A 21,214-nucleotide genomic window follows, 5' to 3' on the forward strand; every position below is an offset into this window, starting at 1 on the left:
TCTGTACTGGGACGTTGTCGGTGAGTCTGATGGTCATCTTGAGGTCGGGGATACATCCCATGTCCTGGTCACCCGATGAGAAACGCTCTATTTCCTGGTGAAGGAGTCCTTCCACAGCCTTCTTCTCCTCTGCTGCCAAGTGGTCAAGCTTGAAGGAGGGTCCTTCCTTTTTCTCATCGGTACCTGACACTGAGGCGATGTAACCATCAGTTTGGGGTTGGTAGTTGGTGGGTTGTGGGTCACGTGGGTAGTCAGGGAGTATCGAATGCATTGATTGTAGTCTTCCCAATTGCGTATACCGAGGGACTACAATCGTATTCTTGGAGTGGTTGTACACAGGGATGTCTAGACGAGGAGACTGACCTTGGGAGACTTGTACAACACAGGAGGGAACTTCTACATCTTCGGGCAGGTTGCTGTTGATTCCTGACTCGAACAGTAGTGTCTCTTCCCTCATGTTCCCAAGTCTTACCATTACTGTCACCTTCGTCCAGGACTCCGGGCGCAAGAGGATCGGGGAACGACCAGTTCTTACGGTGCACAACTCTTCTGGTGGTCCTGTCCTCAGTAGGGAGATTACTTGGTCAGCTGTTCTAGGTGACACTTGCATTGAGCTTCCAAGCTGTCGTGTGATGCCAGGAAGGCTTCCAATTGGTGTTGCTTGGACCAGCTCACTGATCACATTGTACCCAATGATGGTCTCCGGCAGCTCCTCGGGCGTCACTAGAAAAGGTACGAGTATGGTTGATGATGTGTTGGTGTCAGGGTCGAGGCTAAACCAGACTTCTATCCAGCCTTTGTATGGTAAGGAAGTGCCGTTGGCCGCCTTGAGCTGGAGGTCAGTATCTAGTATTTCCTGGACTTCCCTCAGTTTGACTTGTGGAAGCACCTCTCGATAAATTCTCTCTGGCATCACCGAGACCTGGGCTCCTGTGTCCCAGAGAGCTGTAGACGGAATCCCATTCAAGGAGCATTTAACTAGGCACCTATCACCAACAAGGTTCACAACACGTCCCCATTGTTTTGATGTGGGGACATGGCCAGGGCTTTGTGGGAAAATCTGGTTTACGTTTGGTTGTCCGGGTCTGGTCGTGGTTGGGGATTCTGGTCTTGGTTGGGTTACACCCTGTCCCCGCTGGGTGCCCCCTGGTCGTTTCCCTGTCGTTTTCTGCATCCCCTGGTGAAGTGTTCACTGCTTCCACACTTATAACAGTGCTGACAATCATCTCCTGTCCCTTCTTTGCGGCATGATGGGCAGCCCCTGGGTCGCTGAGGTGGTCGACGTCCGGCTCCTTGTGGTTGTTGTTGTTGTTGTGGGGAGCGCTGAGATGTCGACATTTTCCCCTGAATAGCTTCAATACTCGCTCTCAATTCTGCAATCTGGGCAGCCATCTCTTCGCGCAGGTCTGGCTTCCGTTCCTTGGGGGTTTTGGATGGGGGCTCCTCAGTTGTGATTGTGTTGATTCTTTGAGGTTTTACCCCAACCTTCTGGAGACGCTTTGCTTCTAGTGCTGCAGCCGTGGTCAGTTTCTCCAAAAGTTCTTCATCAGACACCCCTGGGGTGAGGGATTGCTTAATGTCCTGTCGGATGTTATCGTTCATTAACCCCGTGACCACTGCATGTACAAACATGCTCTGGACGAGGTGGGGGTCATACCTCAACCCAGCGGTGGAGTCCTCAGATGCGAGGAGAACCCTTTGTTTCAGGTCAAGTGCCCTCATGACGAATGCTTGCGCTGTTTCGTTCTTCAGCTGGCTGATATTCGACAGCTCTTGGTAGACTTCCGTGGCGTCCTTCTCCTGAAAATGGGCCTTCAAAACCGTCCTCAGAGTGACCAAGGTTAGGCGGGTGTGATTCTCAAGGTAGGACCTTAAGCGTAGTCCTGGGGTGATGGCCCTCACTACTGCCTCGATCACTTCCCCCTCACTGTAGCCCTTTGAGAGGGCAGCCTCGATCTGATGGTTGAGGCTGGTGTAAGTTAAACGATCTTTTTGGTTCGGTTCCCCGATCTGCCACTGATCCGCAGTTCCTTCCGGAAAAGTGGAGGGACAGTCGAGGGAGTCGTAGTCGGCATTGCGTGGTCGGGGATGGTGGCAGCAGGTGGTGGGGTGGAAGGAGGCAAGGAATGATGCGTGTTCTCATCAGCCCGGGCTTCCAAACGACGCAACCTCTCCTGGAAGTCACTCTCCAGCTGGCTCATCCTGGCCTTGTGAGCCTCTATTAGAACCAGCATCTCATCCTTGTCATCACTGGAGCCTTGCTTAATCGCATCAATCCGCGATTTCAAGGTCTCCAGTTTTTTCTTGTCTTCCTCCTCCTCCGAGCTTAATTTTCGAAGGGAAGACTGCACAATCCGTACCAGAGCTTGTCTGGTCCGATCCTCATCTGGTGTGGGTATGCCCAAGAGAGGACATACCTGCCGTAGCTCCTCGATTCGAAGACCAAACAGCTGCTCTTCTATTTTGAACTGAGATTCCTCGAAGGCTTCCATGTCGAAAGTGTCGAATCCTCGGATCTACAAGGTCAGGCTCTCCCGGCAGCTGCTTTGCTGATATCCTGCCCCTATCTGGCCTTGAAGACGAGTTATCCTTCGCTTTCACCCAAGCCTTCGCCGTGGAGTCTCAGTACGTATAGCTGTTAGCCAATTCGTCGTCGCATCACGAGGTTAACTGCTCATACCAGGTTCCGTGTCCAAGGACAGCAAGTCTTCATCCTTCAAACCCGTTGATTTGCTGTCCTGGCAGGGTCGCCAGAAAATGTTACCCGGGTCTCGGGTAACTGGGTTGAATTTACACTCCAATATCACTCTTGATCTGTATGCAGAGAAAGATAACACACGTCCAGTCAAGATGGATGCAGGGATGAAAGTGTTCTCTTTATTCTGGTATAAATCATACCAAGTTTCAATAATGATCATATAAATCGCAATCAAAATAATTATCAATACTTCTGTTCAACAACACAACGTGAATGACACATACAAATTGCTGATATGAATATCTAATTCTTCTTCAGTGTAATTGATAATTTACCTTGCTCAATATTATGATGCTTGATTTATACCTCAAAGAGTCTCTAAAATCAAAGGTTAATTATGACACTTACTCGTAACAATCAATCTTAATATTCCTTTGTAGTAAGCATAATTAACTGTAAAATTCTCCTTTAACAAAAACAATCTTATAGCTTAACATTAACCAGTCATTTAAAATACAATTGATTTAATCAAATAAACGCAACTACATATCACTTGATTAATCTCTGTTTGTATCCATAAACGAAACACAAATGATTAAATAAAGCTAAACCTGGAATGCATTCACTTCTTTGGCAAGAATTGTTTTGCAAGCAAGCGGGAAAACTAGTCATCTTGGTACACTGCAAAACAAATCTAACTTCTTTAGTTTTCCTTTGTTTCTCTAAAAGCCAGGTTTTCTCTCTCTTTCCTGCTCGTTCCTATATTTTATTCCTCTCATATAAAACAAAACGCTTCTATAACATCTTTTACAGCATAAACTTTAACAACATCTGAGATGATCCCTGCCGTCAGGCAAAAGCGAAAGTATTTCGGGAATGTTACTACAGTCGCTCTGAAGACCAAACTTTGGGGACGATCCCTGAATAATTCCTTTTAATTTCTTTATACCAAGTGAGGGACTGGCCAAAAAGTGAGGAACTGAGAAGCTGGGAAAGTGAGAGAGACACTGACCACAACTATAAACACACCGTCCAGAGAGCTAGTGGTCAGAGCTCTGGCCGATAAGGTGCGGAGGTTGGCGGGAGTCATCCAAACTGTGTTCACACCGACCCTCCGTCTCTATCTCTATTCTACCTGTATCTACAAATGTACACTATTATCATCATCCGTCACTGTTTCCATTCTGCACAATGCTACACTACTATTCCATAAGCATCATGCCAAACATCCATGTATTTACAATTAGCACACTTGTTAAGGCATTCGGGCTTTCAGTCAGAATAACATATACAATGTATGTCAGTCACTTCACAGTCATTCCCAAGATAGCCTGAAGGTCAACGGACTCTTACACGGCGCACCGCCTAGGAGAGTGTTTACACTGACCGTTCTACTCTTTCTCTTCCACAGGACAGTACAGCTTATGGCTTGTTCACACTCGCACAAGCAGCACTTAATCCGGAATTAAATCAGCTTAAGTTGTAATTTCAACTCTTACATCATGAAAAGTACTACATCACTACACAAATATAACAGTAACACCATTTCTATTATTCACCAACACTAGCATACCAGTCTATCTAGCTGTAAGTGACAATAGATTTGTACAAATACATATACTTAATAACTTCACTGAGAACACCATTGGTGTTCAGAATTCCCTTTTTCTGAAGGAATAATTACTACATTCAACTACCAAACACTAAATATCATAGAATCACCAGATTTACCAGTCGGAAGGAATGATTTTGAATAATTGAAAAGGGGTAAAAGCAAGGTTTCTTACCTGTATGCAGAGAAAGATAACACACGTCCAGTCAAGATGGATGCAGGGATGAAAGTGTGCTCAAAACCACATCCATCTGAGTGATGTCATTTTTCTCTGAATTTCAAGCAGTTTGGTTAACTCCACTCCGGGCTTTAGGGGTGGATGGATCAAGTTTGTGAGGGTATGTTCTTTCTTTTAAATCAGTGCAATTGTTCAAAACTTCTAAAAAATGGGGGGGGGGTCCATTTTCTTGGGGTATCACATATATATATATTATAGATGTGTGTGCGTGTGTGTGTGTATATGTGTGTGTGTGTGTGTGAGTGTGCATGTGTATATTGTGTAACATATGCATGGTCTAATCTTGAGCCCCCTCTAATGTTTGCCCCCCACCCCCCCCCCCCCCCCCCCAATCCAAAACTGCTTCCGGCGCGCCTGCCCTACGGAACTTACAAGCTGCACCACTTTAACCTCATTCAAACGAAAATTAAAACAATATCTTTTGAGCAGCTACGGCATGCATATTGTATAGTACTTGTTGCTCAGTATTTTCTCCCTTGTCTATCTTATTCATCCTCTAGTAGTAGTCCGACGGGATCCTAACCATGTACATTATTATTTTTCGATCAGTCTGCCTGTTGCGCTCTCTGAGCACTTATTGTTACACTCGATTGTTGGAATTCTTGCGCGTGGCAGCTGTCTGTTACCATGGTCACACGGCCTGCATGGTTTAGGACCCCGCTGGAATTTGACTCCTGAGCTCCATTGTTCTTGTGTGTATATTTTATATTCACGACAAAATTCTTTTAGCCCACCTTCCATTTGTGTATTTATGCCAAACTGTTACGTCATCATCTATACCTCCACACCCACTTAAATCCTTACAATCTCAGTCGTTGTTCTCTCAATGTCGTTACTTGTAGTAGGTTATAGTTGCAACATGTGACCTTTCTGTATTTTATTCTGTATTTTATTTAGCAACATTTGATTTGATCTTGTTCGTTTTAATCGGATCCCCCAGTTATAGTATGGTCTAAAAATATCTGTACTTATGCTTCCCCTAATCTGATTTTACCACGGGACCTGCGGCTCTATACAAGCTTGCTTTTACGCAGGCCCCTTCATATTTTTCGCATCATGATCTCAGTTTAACTCGCATGTATACAGACCTTGTGTATACCAAGACAAACTTTTGAACATTCCGGTGAAGTTCTATTTTGAATTATGTTCTGTATAGATTTCGTATCAATTTACTTTATATTGTGATATATGTGAGAAATATGAAAATAAATTGAAAAAAAAATTGAAAAATAAAAACACATTTTTGTTGCAGTGTAATTGTCTGCATGTTCCATAGAACCCTGACAGGTTTCTACCTTTGACCTCTAATGACCTCCAGAGGTCAATGACCTCAAATTATCAGAATTTTGATATTTGGTGCAATTGGTTGATGATAAACATGATAACGATGTCGTGAAAATTCATCTGTGTTACAACTGAATCGTTTTCCTATTCCTCAGATCAAGGGAAATTATTTACATGTCTCTGCCTTTGACCTCTGAGGACTATGACAAGTCAATGACCTCAAAATATCAAAATATTGATATTTGATGTACATGCAATTGTTAACTGTATACCTGGTGTGCAATTGTGCATTATGCTATTGGCATTTATGCTGCAATAGAAGTGTCTTCTCATTCCACAGAACATTGGTCATTACCCTGTGTATATCCAACTTTGACCTCTAAGGACAATGTGAGGTCAGACTTTTAGAATATCAAAATTTGTGTACTACAATATTGATGTTTGGCTTCATTGGTTTAATCCTAAATGTTTAATCATTTACAAATCACGCCTTGACTTTATAATCAAAGTATGCATGCATATTCCACAAAGCACTGGTTCATAGTAACAGGTCTCAGGAATGTGAGCGGTCAACTACTTCAGAAATGAAGCTTACGTGCCTTCAGTTATGGCAGTGACCTTAAATATAATATTTATGTTTGGGTTAGTTATACAGACTAGCTTGCATGAAATTATGTGCAACATTATCAAATTTGCACTGGACAAAATTTGTACGTTTAAACATGGAAGGTGGGGAGAGGAGTAGCCTATTTTTGGTTGATGCTTAGTAGTTTGTGAACAGGCATATGGCAAAATCACTTGAACTGGATAAAAGGGTGAAAGATGCTAACTAGAAAACAACAGGCCCACCTCATCAGATGTACGTCACAAGTCAAACAACCCGAGTCGTACAGCCCATGAGTTACGCAGCCCACGAGTCATACATCCCGTGACCTAAACACAAAATGAACAAGGTCAATGAACTCGACATCAAATATAATAGGCCCACAAGCTGTGCGGTCCGCGAGCTCGACACTCGGGGAAAATAAGGCCCACAAGAATAATATTACATAATATGTATTACATCAGAGAGCTTAAAGGACAAGTTCACCTTCATAAACATAAGGATTGAGAGAATGTAGCAATATTAGTAGAACACATCAGTGAAAGTTTGAGGAAAATTGGACAATCCGTTCAAAAGTTATGATTTTTTGAAGTTTTTGTGCAGTAACCGCTGGATGAGAAGACTACTGCAGTGTACGATGTCACATGCGTACAACAATATAAGGAAAATATAAAGAGAATTTCACAAAATTCCATCTTTTGAAAAAAGTACACCTTCCCCTGACTCGTTACCGACAAATGTTATAGGTAATATTATTCCCCCTGCCTTTAGAAAGAGGCAAGTCAAGTGCTCTTTTATTATGCGAAAAAAGTGAAAATATGTTGAATTTTCTTTTACATTTTCTTTATACTGTTGTACGCATATGACTCACAAACTGTAGTAGTCTCCTCATCCAGCGGTTCCAACACAAAAATTTAAAAAATTCATAACTTTTGCATCGATTGTCCAATTTTCCTCAAACTTTCACTGATGTGTTCTACTAATATTGTTGCATTTTCTCAATCCTTATGTTTATGAAGGTGAACTTGTCCTTTAATCTATTCAGTGAAGGTCTTGTGGAACTCCCCTCCCCTCCCCCCCCCCCCCCTCATGTGTCGGACTCTCATGAGCCTGGTTTGCCTAAAGTGTCAAGCTCATGGGCAGTGCTACCTAGTTTCGAGCTGGTGGGCCTCTGTTGGTCAGTGTAAAGCTCGTGGGCTATATGGTTCCGGTGAATGACTCATGGTCCTGGAGCATACAGTGACGTCATATGGACCATCTGGAAACGACTAAATACTGTGAGGCCTAACATGCATTCCACATGAAGCAATCCTGTGTCTTGCAACTTGCTATTGTCATCAAATTCAGTTTAGGTCATTACGTCAGGCAATTTTGGGCATTTTTGTACCTGTATGATCCGGTTAAGATTCTCTGCCAGCAAGTTATGATTCTGTGTAACCTGCTAAAATTGGTCTACATCAGATTCTATACCCTCGATCTCTTCCAAGACAGGGCAGCATCTGCGTCTTCAGTGAAGCACGCGATTGAGCTTACGTAGATTGCACGGATCGGCACACAGATCTCCTCCACGTCTAAACTGGAGACATCCTGAGGTCAGACCAGCGTTCTTATAGGTGCACAGCCACTGTATGCGATCATCAGAGTCTTCCAATGGCAATATCTGAACAGTTTGGGTTAAGGCAAGCTTGTCTCTTTGATGAGTACATTGCACATAGAGTACAGGATGCACGAGATGATAAGAAAGCTTCTTTTTGACTCGCGGGATAGGCTACATATCCTTTCTCAGAGGTTCTGAATTATCGGGTCGTGCTCAGTCTGCAGACTGTGAGCTGAACACCATATAAAGTACACGTGTGTATTGGGTGATTGTGTGTAATGATATGGGAAAAATGCATGGAAAATCAAAATACATGTTTCTGTATTTTACGCGGAATCAGTTCCCGTCTGTTGTCATGGCAGAAATGCATCAATCTTGCAATGCTGTTGTTTATTGTTTTCCCTCTCCATCACGAGTATACATTAAATGGAACGTGTTGATCAAAGTTTTTGTGATGTCGAAAAATGCGAGGCTGTATTGCGGGTGGCCTATTGCATGTGGCCTTCAATCTGTTTTTCACATTATGTTGACATGTTTAACAGACTGTAACTCACCAAGATGCCTCTTGAAATGTTTTTGAAAACTTCTGCTTGATTTCACATGAGTGGATGATTATCAGTTGTCTTTCTGCTATTATCTTGTGTAAAACAAAGTACCGGTAATGTTTGTCGTCTAAAGATAGCGTGCCAATCAATCTGCACTTACTTTCAGCCTAGACATCCGTGGGCGTTGTGGTGTAGAGCGACATCTGGCATCTCTGATGAAGCGAGCTAGACTTCCCTGTTCTTTTCTTTTCCCCACTAGAACAAAAGTATTGTTTTCTCTTCAAAAGATAGCGTGCCGATTAATCTGTACTTTTGGTTGGTGCTCTATACAATACATTCCAACCCACCTCCAGCTTATATCCGTAGGCGTTGTGGTGTAGACGTGGTAGAGCGAGACTTCACTTTTCTTTTCTTTTCCCCACTAACAAAGAAGTTTAGCAGGAAACATAGAAGCATTCGCACATACTGTTTACATTTCCCATCACATGCTTTTAACATCGGAATTTTCATGTACACATTTTGCCTGGAAAAGAATTACCAAGAACTTTTCAACACAATACATGTTCAAAAGAAGCCTTTTGGTTCATATATAATTTACTCGACAGAGTGATTTATAGGGGCCTACTTATTACTGTCCACGTACTCGAACGGTTTTCGCTAAAGATACAGGCATGTTCACAAGACTGCAAATTGTCGACGAATGAGGTCCTCGTCTGCATGTCATTGTCGATTTCGTCAGTGTGACTGGGCCGTCCGTTGAGCGGTCTGCCGTCACGCTGTCATTAGACTCTTCGTCACCATCACTGTCCACTTTGTATCAGTCTTACAGGGCGCTTCAACATCTCCGATGACACCAGTTGACTATTTGGAGTTTGTAATTGCACTCCAAATTGGCGTAAACGAAAGTTTTGTCTTATCGTGACTCACAGTTTTTCCTAATGTCCTGCTGTTCGCCGATTCAGTCAGATCCTCATCACATTCACAGAGTAGGTCGATGGTGCATTCAGCGTCGATAAACCCTGACTTGGAGGGGGCATGATGTACCAAGGAAGGAGAACTCCTGACTTTATCTCTGTGGTCTCCAACCGTTCTCAAAGTTCCTCAAAATTCCAAAATACTCTGCAGCCTTTGCTTCATATTGTGAAGCCGCTCCCACTGTGCTTGCCACTCTAACTGATTTCTCGGCTCATACATGTTTTTAATAAATAATTTACTAACAAACTTCCTTTCCCTAAAGCATTTCATTGGCTCAATCTTATATTGGGGTGTGGTGTTCACTAGAAATTAATTCCTTACTGGTCAAATGTTCAATTTGATCCTCCTATTCGTTTCTGTGAAAACTCAATTTTCTTCGATTCATCTCAATGTCTGATTATCTCACCAACTGTCTTTTAGTTTCTTCATCCACTTCTTCTCTGTAACCACTGGTAAAGACTTTATTGTTTCTTGGATATCAAAATGATAAACCAAATGAATATTAGTGTCCTTATGGCAACCAACGTCATCGTTGTTCTGGGTCATTATCCCTGAATTTGTCTTTGGAGTTCCTGTTTGACACACCCCGCTAAACAACATGGGGGAGCATCATTCCCAGTAATTTGGCGCGGAGCTTTGGGGATGGAGAGTGCTGACCACTAGCGGGGAAAGTAACACTAAACTCATAAATTCCTATGACCATATACTTTTCTTGGAAGAGGTGGTTTTGACAAAAAAGAAAGAAAGAAAGGAAATAGCTGGAAGGAAGATAAACGGTTTCATAAACTCCAAGAAGGGGAAAAGACTGAGCATATTGACGTCAAAGGGTGTCTAGGAAAACGACTGCAGTGTTCTATTTTCTTTTACTCTCTATCCGATTCTATTCTATTCTATTTTATTCTTCATTATAGACATGTGCTAGTAGCCATCTGGACTACAATTGTGTTTGTTTTGTACATCCTCTAAAGGTCACCAGAGGTCAAAGGTAGAGCCCTATTTGCGCTCTTTTGAATATGAAGACAATTTCTTGTAAAACTCTATGTTTCTTTGGTACATCTTAACCATGTTTATCATTAACTGATGACACCACAGATCAATATTATGATATTTTGAGGTCATTGACCTCTAAAAGGTCACCAGAGGTCAGAGTTAGAAACCTGTCTTTGCTCTTTGGAATATGAAGACAGTTTCATTGCAAAACAGATATGCTCTTTTTTTGCACATCTTAACCATGTTTATCATTAACTTATAACCTCACAGATAAATATTATGGTATTTTGAGGTCATCAGATGTTAAAGGTAGAAACCTGTCAATGCCCTGTGGAATCAGAAGATTTGTAGTACAAATCCATATTTAGTGCCTCCAGACATCAATATTCTGATATTTAAAATTCATTGACCTCTGGAGGTCATCAGAGGTCAAATCAGACTTACCTCGCGATCATGAATCTTATGGTATGTACTAACACTGGTGAAAGTTTCATACTTTGGTCAAATTTTGCACAATTCTCATGATTTTGAGGGCTTAACCGCTCGACTATATATCTGGATACAGAGTTTAACAAGATAGCATTAGGTGGAAAGGTGTATTTTAGTACGGTTTGTTTGTACCCATTTGTACCGGTTCTCTCCATTTTCCAGTGAGGTAAGCCCTATAGGTGATATTGAATGCGTTCGTGAAGAAATTGATGGATAAACTAGCCAGCACTAGCTTTGATAGTAAGATAAAAAGACGAACAAGAGGCTGTTTTTCGTGAGGGCAAAATCCAAGCTTATTGTGACATAATCCATAAAGGTTGCTGCTTTTATATTCTTTTTTTCTTTAGTTCCATATCCCACAATGTAGGTTGCTTCAGGTCTCTATAAAAAGGCCACAAATTCAACCTTCCTTTCTTCATGGTTCAAATGGGCCCCTTCATACATGATTCGCCATAGCTTACATGGATAGTTCATAGAAACCCCTGAACTGTGACGGGGCTTTGGGAAGTGTGTACAATGGTATGTCACCATATTATGTGGGATTTACGTGGCAACTGCTGAATTTAAGATCTCGTCAAAGAGAAAAAGGACGTCCATGCCAAGTATTAATGCAGTCCTGGCATTTACATCAGAATGAAAACGTGAAAAAGAACTTTGGTGGAACACCTTACGACCCTCGCGTTGGCTGTGCATATCAGTCAGCTGGTATCTTCGGACTGCAGGGAAATTCGGGGAAAAGAGATGTTCACTTTTACTTCATGAGAACGGGTAAGTTGCCTGGATGTCGAGCCCATACTTTTTAGTTTAGTTGTGTTCAGCCAACATTGGCCAATATCCGGGTTTTCGAGACCATAGCCTGTTCAACAGCTGATCGGCTAACTATGAAATCTGAGTTTAAGGGAAATGATTATGTTGTTTACGAGTAAAAGCATTCGGGGTGTAATAGGCCTGTATGTACATTGATATACCTGTTAGTCAATGAGATACATACATATTTTGGAGTTTTTACTCGTGTATTATCACAAAAATAATGTGGGATTCCCCCCCCCCCCCAATTTGTGTTCTTTTTTTTATCAAATTTACTTAAACATTCTAAAGATTGATTATAGATTCTTATATTCAAACGGAAATACGATTACTCTTGATTTCTGTAACATACGCATATAACTTTATCCTCAAGAAAAATCAAAATTAGCCTAGAAAATTGATCGTTATACGATACTGTTGATATCACATGCGCGCGTAGGTATAAGCAGATGTGAGGAACGCAGGTCCCCCTCTCAAATCCCGTTTCCTTCGGTAAATTAGCCTGTTGAGCTGTGAGCATGCAGGACTCTTATTTGTGCGTAATGCCAACCATTTGTAAAGGAAAAGAGCCAAAAGAAAAAGACATTTTGATGCTAACACTTCTCTTCCATTTTGCAGAATTTGGACCAAACAAGTTCTTGACGTCATAATTTATAGTGTGATGCTTCTGACGTTCATTTTCATTCGGACGTAACTTCATCTGATATTCTCCTGAAAAAAGCATATTGTGACTCGAGGAATTATGGCATCTACGACAACCAGACTACAAGATTCCAAGGATAAATGGCGCTACGTTATCGTCCTTTCGAAATTCACAATTATGTTCCTGGATGCAGGACTGGCGAAATCCTTTGGGGTTTTGCTTCCAGTAATGATCACTCGCTACAACACCGACTACAAGACCATGGGGATCATATGTAGCATGCCGGCCACCCTAGTGTACTTGGCTGGTGAGTAGTGTAGTTTTAAATCAGTGCAACGACAGTATAACTAGAAATTTTGCAGTTCCTCATGCTTTTACAAAGTCTTCGATTGTTGTTCAGCTATTCAAAAGATCCAAATATTGCGCAACGTTTGTAATATGCTCAGATTTGGTTCTGATAACTTGTGCTGTACGTGCGCGATGTTTTTCAACCTGCAGAAACTAATCTATTTAAAGCAAACCTTCGTATCAACATATTTTTTTTTATCTAGATGCTATGGGCTTCACCTTGTGCTTACACATTCAAATGAATGGGAAATATTGAGATGAACACTTGGTTAACAAGAATGACCAAATGAAATTTTGCACTACCATGGGCTGCAAGTTATCGCAGTAGACCTATATACAAAGCAAAACACGATGGAGACACTGTGGTACCATGGAAATCGTTTATTCCAGCCCTGTTCAACCCTCAGTCTAGCACGGAATACACATCGTAAGTTAAGAAAATTTTCAGGGATACTTGAAAAAATAATAATGTGATCATCTCTCGTCATATATCATCAGTTGTTCAGAAATTTGGATATCTACTCTCCAGCACATAATATTATTATGAACTTCGTTCATAAGGTGTTGAAGAGTGAAAGAAACTGAGAACGTGGTGTGAAGATAAGATAGGAGAGTGTAACAAAACAAGAGTTAATAGATGGTTGCAGACCGCTCAGCCAAAATTGCTTGATTTTAACAGAAAATAAAGTTTGATTTTGACAGAAAATAAAGTTTGATTTTTCCTAGTTCTTTTGCAACCATTAAAGATTCAGCACAATTTCACGATTTCATTATGTTGATAAAAAGACATTAATTTAAGTGATGAGACTCAGGTAAATTCCTTTAAATAATCAAAAAGTTTTTCTTCAAATTGTTTTTAAAAGAACCTAACTTAGGGACGCTTTTGAACTATCACAGAGATCATTCCAATATCTATGTCCAGCAAATGTAAATATATATTGTGTAAAAATAGTTCTTGTTAAAGGCAAATGAAATTCATGAGAGTGACTAGTTGGTTATTGAAAGAGCGGTATCTCGCAAACATTCTTTTGAACATGGTAAAAAATTATTACAGAGTTTGTACATAAATTGACCAATTGATAATGATAAAGATCGGGTATCTTTAAAATTTTGTTTTCGGAAAGCAAAACACCGTAGCTGTAAGATCTCCAAGATACGTGGCAAATCATTCGAAGGGCTTGTTTTCCTGGAGACGGGACAGTCTGTCGAGATAAGTTTGATAAGTGTTCCCCAAGCTATGACACCATTAGTAAGACATAAAGCTGACTGTAATGGAGAGGATGATAGTGGGAAAATGATATATTCAACTCTATTAATGACGCCAATATTTCGGGATATTGTGTGACAAACACTATAAATATGTGACTTCCGAGAGAGCTTATTATTGATAAATAAACCTTGAGACTTAATTTATGTAACTTCATCTATAATATACATCACCTATTTCTATATTACTGGGTAGACTTTTCAAAGTTTTATTGAACAACACATATTTAGTTTTAAAGACCTTTAAAAACAACTTATCCAAGGTATTTTTTTTGAAGTTCAGAATTTAACGTATCCACGAAAATTCGGGGATCTCAATAAGAAAGAAGTTGTGTCATCAGCAAACAGTACAAAAGATGAAATATTAAAAGCATTCGTTATTTGTACATGATGAACAAAAGAGGTCCATAGTAAACTACCCCGAGGAACAGCACAGTTGACAGATTGGCTGCAGGAGTTCTGGCCAGGCAACAAAAAGTATTGTTTGCAATCCGTTAGGTAGCTCCTGAAACACTCCACTTATAGGCCTTACTATAATGACATAATTTTAAAGAAGTAATATCATGGTCCAGGTAGACGCCCACTTATGAGCCTTATCAACAGCTTTGGCTACTTTTTCAATAAAGGAGAGAATTGGTTGAGAGGTGCTGTGTGTTTTGCAAAACGCAGAATTTTGCATAAGAAATAATATCATAATAATTAAAAAATTTAAGGAGTCTCGAATAAGCAACTATTTCTAACAGATTATAAATTGGAGACATTAAAGAAGAAATAGGTATGTATAATTACAAAATTGTATCATTACCTATTACTTATTTATCTTACTTATTACCTTTCTTAAATATTGTAATTACTATAGCGATTTCATACGTGATACCATCATGACCATATTATTAAGATAAGGATGGATATAACATTTTGAGCAGTGATGAGGGTGATAGCTTTATACATTGTAAACTAATATTTTGCAACATTTCTTAAGTTTTCAGACATTCTTTTATGATGGAATATTCGCAATGTTATGATTAAGACAAAATAACCAAGCAAGAGATATTTAGGACGAAAAGACAAAAGCAGCTAAGTAAGAGACGATCGTTTTCTTTTCACTCAGTTATGATGTCTCCAATACATGCAATATGCTCGTTCGTTCCACCTTGCGAGGTCGCCTATTGCCTCTTTTCTCTTGGCCTAGCAAACCTGAATCTTTGTTTCTGGTTTATGCTGTTTAGTCATTAACCACACAAAGACAAAGGAGGAATGTAACAGTGCAACTGTACTTTAAACTTATAGAACTGTTGTTATAAACTATTTCTCTTAACGCAGCCCCGTTGGTGCATTTGTTGATGAGAGTTGTAAATGTTCGGGCCTTTGGGCGGTTTCCTGTATGCTGTCCCTGTCCTATGTGTGCCATTCGTCGATTCGACTATTCTACTTGCAATTTTGACATCAACAACAGGTAAGTGCTTTGACAATAGATCTACTCGGGCTAGCTTTTATTTAGGCCCTGTCAAATTATTTCTGTCGCTTCCTTTATATCATGATATGCCCATTAAGTTGTGTTCAGTAGGTTCGGTTTATTTTTTACTCAATCAAAAGACATGGTTGCATACATTTTGAATTATTATTTAGTATTCTTACAGTCAATTATTTTGTAATTTCTTTGAAAAAGTGGACATATGAAATTGAACTGAACTTCGCATTCAAAAATTCATTCTAGTTAAATGTGCGAATCCAAAGAGAATCGAATTCCTCACAAATTACACTGGACAGCAAAACAAATTCTGTCAAAGGCCGCACACAAAAATTCATCCCCTAGAAATAAAAATTGTTTGTACACAGGTATGCTGCAATATCCATTAGTAATCACATACCCAATAGCAAGTGATTATCTTTATTACAAAGACAAAAAAAGACATGCACAGCATCTTGGTCACTGAATCAAAAATCACAAAATGTAACAGAATGAGCCTTACAAATTTTACGCAAAAATCAGTGTCACAGGACGAAAAAAGCAGTCACAAACAATTTTTCAATAATGTGTATGTCCTCCTTGTGCCTGGACACATTCCAGGCATCTCTGACGCATGCTCTGGACAAGCTGTCTGGCGCAGTCCTTGGGAAGTTCTGTCCTTTCCTCCTGCAGAGCTTGGATCTATGTTGGTCAAGTTTAAAAATGTTGTCCATTCAGTGGTCATTTTTGCATGGTGGAAAGTGCTTTTGTGTAGGACTTTTGATTCAGTGACCAAGATGCTGTGCATGTCAAGTTCTTTGTTATGAAGACATTCACTTGCTTATGTGCACGTGATTAGTAAGGGACATTGTAGCACACCTGTGTACAAAAATTGTTTATTTCTAGGGGATGAATTTTTGTGTGTAGCCTTTGACAGAAGTGGGTACTTTCTTTTGCTGTCCATAGTGTATTTCTTGTCCTCTCATTGGTCGAGATCACTGAAAGCAACAAAACGACTATCACTGCTACGATGAAAATCCTTGTCCCGTCAGAGTCATGCTATTTCTCCAGGGAAAAGGTAAACTATCACGCTGATGACTCGCTAAACGTACCACTAATACGTCCCCCGCGAGTGTTTTACCTCGCTCATTGCTTTGACGAAACACGGTATGGTTTTCCACCAACGCGCGAGAGGACTGATTAGGTTTTCACGCGCAAATAAATGGGAAGTGTAATTTTGTGTGCGTAGAAGAAATGGACTTGTTTAATTGAGAGAGCGGTAAATCCCACTTGATTTGCTGTCAGTTTTGAAATAATTTTTGAGAGGTATTAAACAAATGTACCAGACCATTGTTCGAGGCTTCGGTTAAACTGTGTGCCTTCGGTGACTTCGGACACAACACAATTTTCTTCGGGTCTGAGGATGCGCCCTCTCAGAAAAAGGTGCTATTGCAGAAGTCACCTCATTAGAATAGTGTTAACGAGAACCTCTCAAGGCCCCATTTTATCAAAAGATATAATCGATTATAAATTTCCTTACTACACAGGCTGCCATAGACTTATCCTATTATAACTCTTCATAAAATAGGGCCCTGGCCTGGTATACTTTGTATACTACACTGCAGGGGCCGTGGAACCATCAGCCTTTTTTTTTGGGGGGGGGGGGAGGTGGGGGACTTAACATTTCAATACCGTGACTTTTCGAAAAGGTTCCATCCGTAGATTCTAAAGGGGTAGGGAAGGGGGAAGAATATCATTGATCATTGACCTTGTTGACCTCTTACCCCCCCCCCCCCCAACTCAAAAAACAAACAAACAGAACATAAAGGTTCCGCGGCCCCTGTACAGTAAATTTAGATGAATCTTCGTCAACTTTGTAGCAACTCCTTGTATTGGAATAATCGATACATTTCCGTTTTCTCTTATTTTTTCCCTCGCCTTCTGCAAAGGTTTTGGAATGGCGTTGTCTTTCCTACCCGTCTTCGTGACACTAAATGACTACTTTCCAGTTTCGCTTGTCTTCTACAACACATTGACTCTCTTCGGATTAACACTTGGGGCTTTCTGCCTTCCAGTGATCGTTGAGCGATCTTTAGAAGCCTACGGACAGAGAGTTGCATTCCTTATCCTTGGCGGGATATGCCTCCATGCTGTCGCGTGCGGAGCTGTGGTCCGACCCCCAACGGACCTCTCCGAGTTGAAACAGAAGGAAGAGGAGATGAAGCGAGAAGGACAACTGATAGAAGACTCAACAGGATCAAGCCTTGCCACAAATTCTGTACAAAATATGGAAACATCGTCGGGGTGTGCAAAGTCACTCCTTCAGAGACTGACATCTTTAATCTTTTTCTCTGAGCCGAAATTCGGGCTTGTTACACCAGCAGTTTTCTTGACAAGTTACGTCCTGTATGCTTGGATGCTTTTCCTTGTGCCTCAAGCAGAATGGCTTGGCATCGACCCCTCTCGTGCTGTGTTTCTTTCTAGCATCGCAGGCATCAGCGGCATCTTTGGACGAATACTTTTTCTCGTCTTGGTTCGCTGGGAGTTGAACTCTACCCTCATCTTCGTCCATTGCTGCCTCATTTGCTCAGTATCATTTTTCGTTTTAACCTTGAAAGCGACATACGTCTATCAGGCCGTCAATGCCTCTATTCAAGGCTTCTTCATGTTCATTATTGACTCCCTCCCGCACGCGATGACGAAGAAGACGGTAAGACGTCAGGAAAATGTCTCTGAAGCCCTTTCCACTATGTGCATAATCAGTGGTATTGGCGCCCTCTTCGGTGATCTCTTGTCAGGTACTAAGGAGATCTTATTTGTTAGATTTGCATTATACATGTATTATTGTAACCCATGTTCATAAGACATTAAGCAGGTGATGCCCACGTTATACTCAAACCAAGTGTTTGCAAATACAGTACATTGGCTATATAGGCCTATAATGCCATATAAGTGTGTTTTGAATATTATGCCACGTCAAGGCTAGAGTACGAATAGCATGATGCTGCCTCTGTGGTCGTTTTATAGGTCAGTGTCTCTGTAAGCCTGTTAGTCGGTATAATATACAGTGCCATTTACATAAAGGTTTTAATTTCCCTTTTAATAATGTTTATATACCCCGACTTGCGCATCACTTAAACATAATCAGTATTGTTTGTTTACTTTGCAAGAAGTTGCAGTGACATGGTTACGAAGCCATGACTAGACAAGACAAAACAAAATGAATAAAAAAACAACTGGCAAACATGATGTTGACGATTACACATGCATGGTCACACAATCTTTTGACACTTTTAATGATTGTAGTTTGAATGACTTGATATCAGATATATACAGCTAGATCAATTTCTTATAACATTGAAACTTTGCTTCTTGCTTGTGAATTATGCCAATAATAATTCAAAAGACACCAAGATGATATTCAACTGCAATCACTATTAACTTTTCTCAATATTGCCATGTCACAATGTATTAGTGATTTATCACCGATGCATACATGCGGATTCCTTAAAAAAAACCCTCAAAATATAGAAGTTTAGATTTGTCAGGATTGTTTTGCCACCCTGGTTTTAAAATGAATTTTTGCTTTGTCACTTTAAGAATTGCATTATCTGTTTTAATACAATCTTTCTTATTGATTTGACAGGTCTCATCTTCGATGTAACTGGATCCTATACCGTCGTCTTTATGGCATTCGGGTTGGCTGAAATTGTTATCCTCGTGAATCTTGTTGTCTCAGAAATCTTTGACAGAATGAACAGGAGCAACGTGATTTCTTAGTTGGAGCTGCCATGCATGAGCATGTTTAAAGAAGAAGAAAAAAAGTAAGAGCCAGAGCAGTGTGCATCAAATTTTGATGAGGAACCACCTTCAAGGGAGAATAGCTCAATGAACACTGAGTAAAAGTTTTGGTATTCTCATCTCATAGACATACACTTGGAAAAAAATAAGGTAAACATATTATTCATAGGAGATTTTGATGAAAATCAATATCATACTAAGGGTAATTCTAGGTCAGTACAATGGAAAACTTTACACATGACGTGCATGAGTGAACACATTCGTTTTTGCCCTCCAAGGCACACGAGTAAAAATTGTGAAAATTTACATGTTGTCTTTCATTTGCAAATGTCCCTCAAGATAACTATAGCAGGCATGTCTGAAATAGCAAAAATAAGTTTCAGTTCTCTTCATCTCTTTATAACCTCAAACAAAATCAAACTAGAAGACGAAAATAAGAATTTCCAGTCAACTCAAACTTCAAATGACAAAGAAAGGCACAAAGATGATTAGATTGACGATTTTTTTTTTTAATTTCGTTCTTTTAATTTAGGAATCTAAGAATTCATGAGCCAAATTCAAAAACCAAATTTCCTAATTTCAGGCATTTTCAATATTGCTTCTTCTTTCAGTTCATTTGAATTTGGATTTGACAGAAGATTCATCATTTTCCTCCATCATCCCAAGCTTTATTGAACTTTTTGGCTTCAAAGATATTATAAAAATCATAGGGCAATAGATTTGCGACTAAGATTGTGTCATTAAGTGGGTTCCATCATCTCTTGAGCATTTATACATAGACAGATCAGAGCCAAATTTACGAAGATTGACCGCCATGTTTTACATGTTTACATTGATTTACTAGCCGAATATCGTGATTCACTTCATTTTATTATATTTGATGTACATTGCTTCATTGAGAAATATGAAAATAACTTGAATGGAATTGAATAAATTGTCTTTTTTTATTGTTGTATAGAAACGCACTTACGCATGAATGTCAACTTGTTCATATTTACTATTTTCACTTTTGTGCCTAATTGGATGAGAAAAGCAAAGGTGTCTACTCATGCGTAAAGTTTTCCCTTTTTGACGACCTACCAGATTGTGGAATTACCTTTGATATGGTGTACATATAATTGATACATTAATTCTCACCCAAATGTTTTTTGGGAAACATAAACTTTAAAAAGGTTTGCTTTCTCTTTATTCTTTTTGTTCTTCTTCTTCTTTTTTTTTTTGCTGAGTGTAGATACTATAGAGGACACACTCGGTCTAAATGCCTTGCCATTATTATGAAGAAGCCCTCCGCCATCTTCAATAATGTTGTGTATAATCATCCCGTCCCCTCTAAAGAGGCAAATCAATATGTCCCTCGGATAATGGAGGTCCCGTTTGTGAGAGAGTCAACTCATCCACGTTAAAGATCCGCTTCATTCATTCATTGTATTACAAGAGAATGATATGCAAAACTATTACAGTTCAGTTGTTCCGCTCTCACATCTCACTGGAAACCTTGGAAGGCGAGCTATAGTGCAACTGAATATGGGGCTACTATAGTATCCAGCTATCTTCTCAGATGGAAAATAAAACAAACAAACAAACGAACGAACGAACGAACACATAACTATGGTAGTAAGTGCGCCCTATCAGCAATCGATCGGGTACACAAAGTAGGCCCTACACATAGTACACTCGGCGTGTATGTCGATCTGTGTATGAAACGTATGTGTGTGTATGTGTGTGTGTGTGTGTGTGTGTGCGGATTATCGGCGCACCATTGTTACATCCAGAATGGGTCAATTCATTAATGATTTGAGTGAAATCAAATATCAAGGAAAAACCAAAAAAAAAAAAAGAAGAACAAAATCCATGCATACATCATCTA

At 40.1% G+C, this 21,214-nt stretch overlaps 1 protein-coding gene across 1 annotated transcript; it reads left to right on the top strand.

Moving 5' to 3' along the window:
- The first annotated feature begins 12,581 nt into the window (after positions 1–12,581).
- Positions 12,582–19,326, top strand: LOC139739679 (monocarboxylate transporter 12-like). Its single transcript, XM_071650288.1, has 5 exons — positions 12,582–12,778; positions 12,834–12,843; positions 16,168–16,252; positions 17,496–18,344; positions 19,193–19,326. The coding sequence occupies exons 1-5, from the start codon at positions 12,582–12,584 to the stop codon at positions 19,324–19,326; spliced, it is 1,275 nt and encodes a 424-aa protein (XP_071506389.1).
- The last annotated feature ends 1,888 nt before the right edge of the window (positions 19,327–21,214 follow it).

This window comes from Diadema antillarum, unplaced genomic scaffold (genome assembly GCF_040938485.1).
Source record: "Diadema antillarum isolate AM-2024a unplaced genomic scaffold, OU_Dant_1.0 seq00000810_RagTag, whole genome shotgun sequence".
NCBI classification, from domain to species: Eukaryota; Metazoa; Echinodermata; class Echinoidea; order Diadematoida; family Diadematidae; genus Diadema; species Diadema antillarum.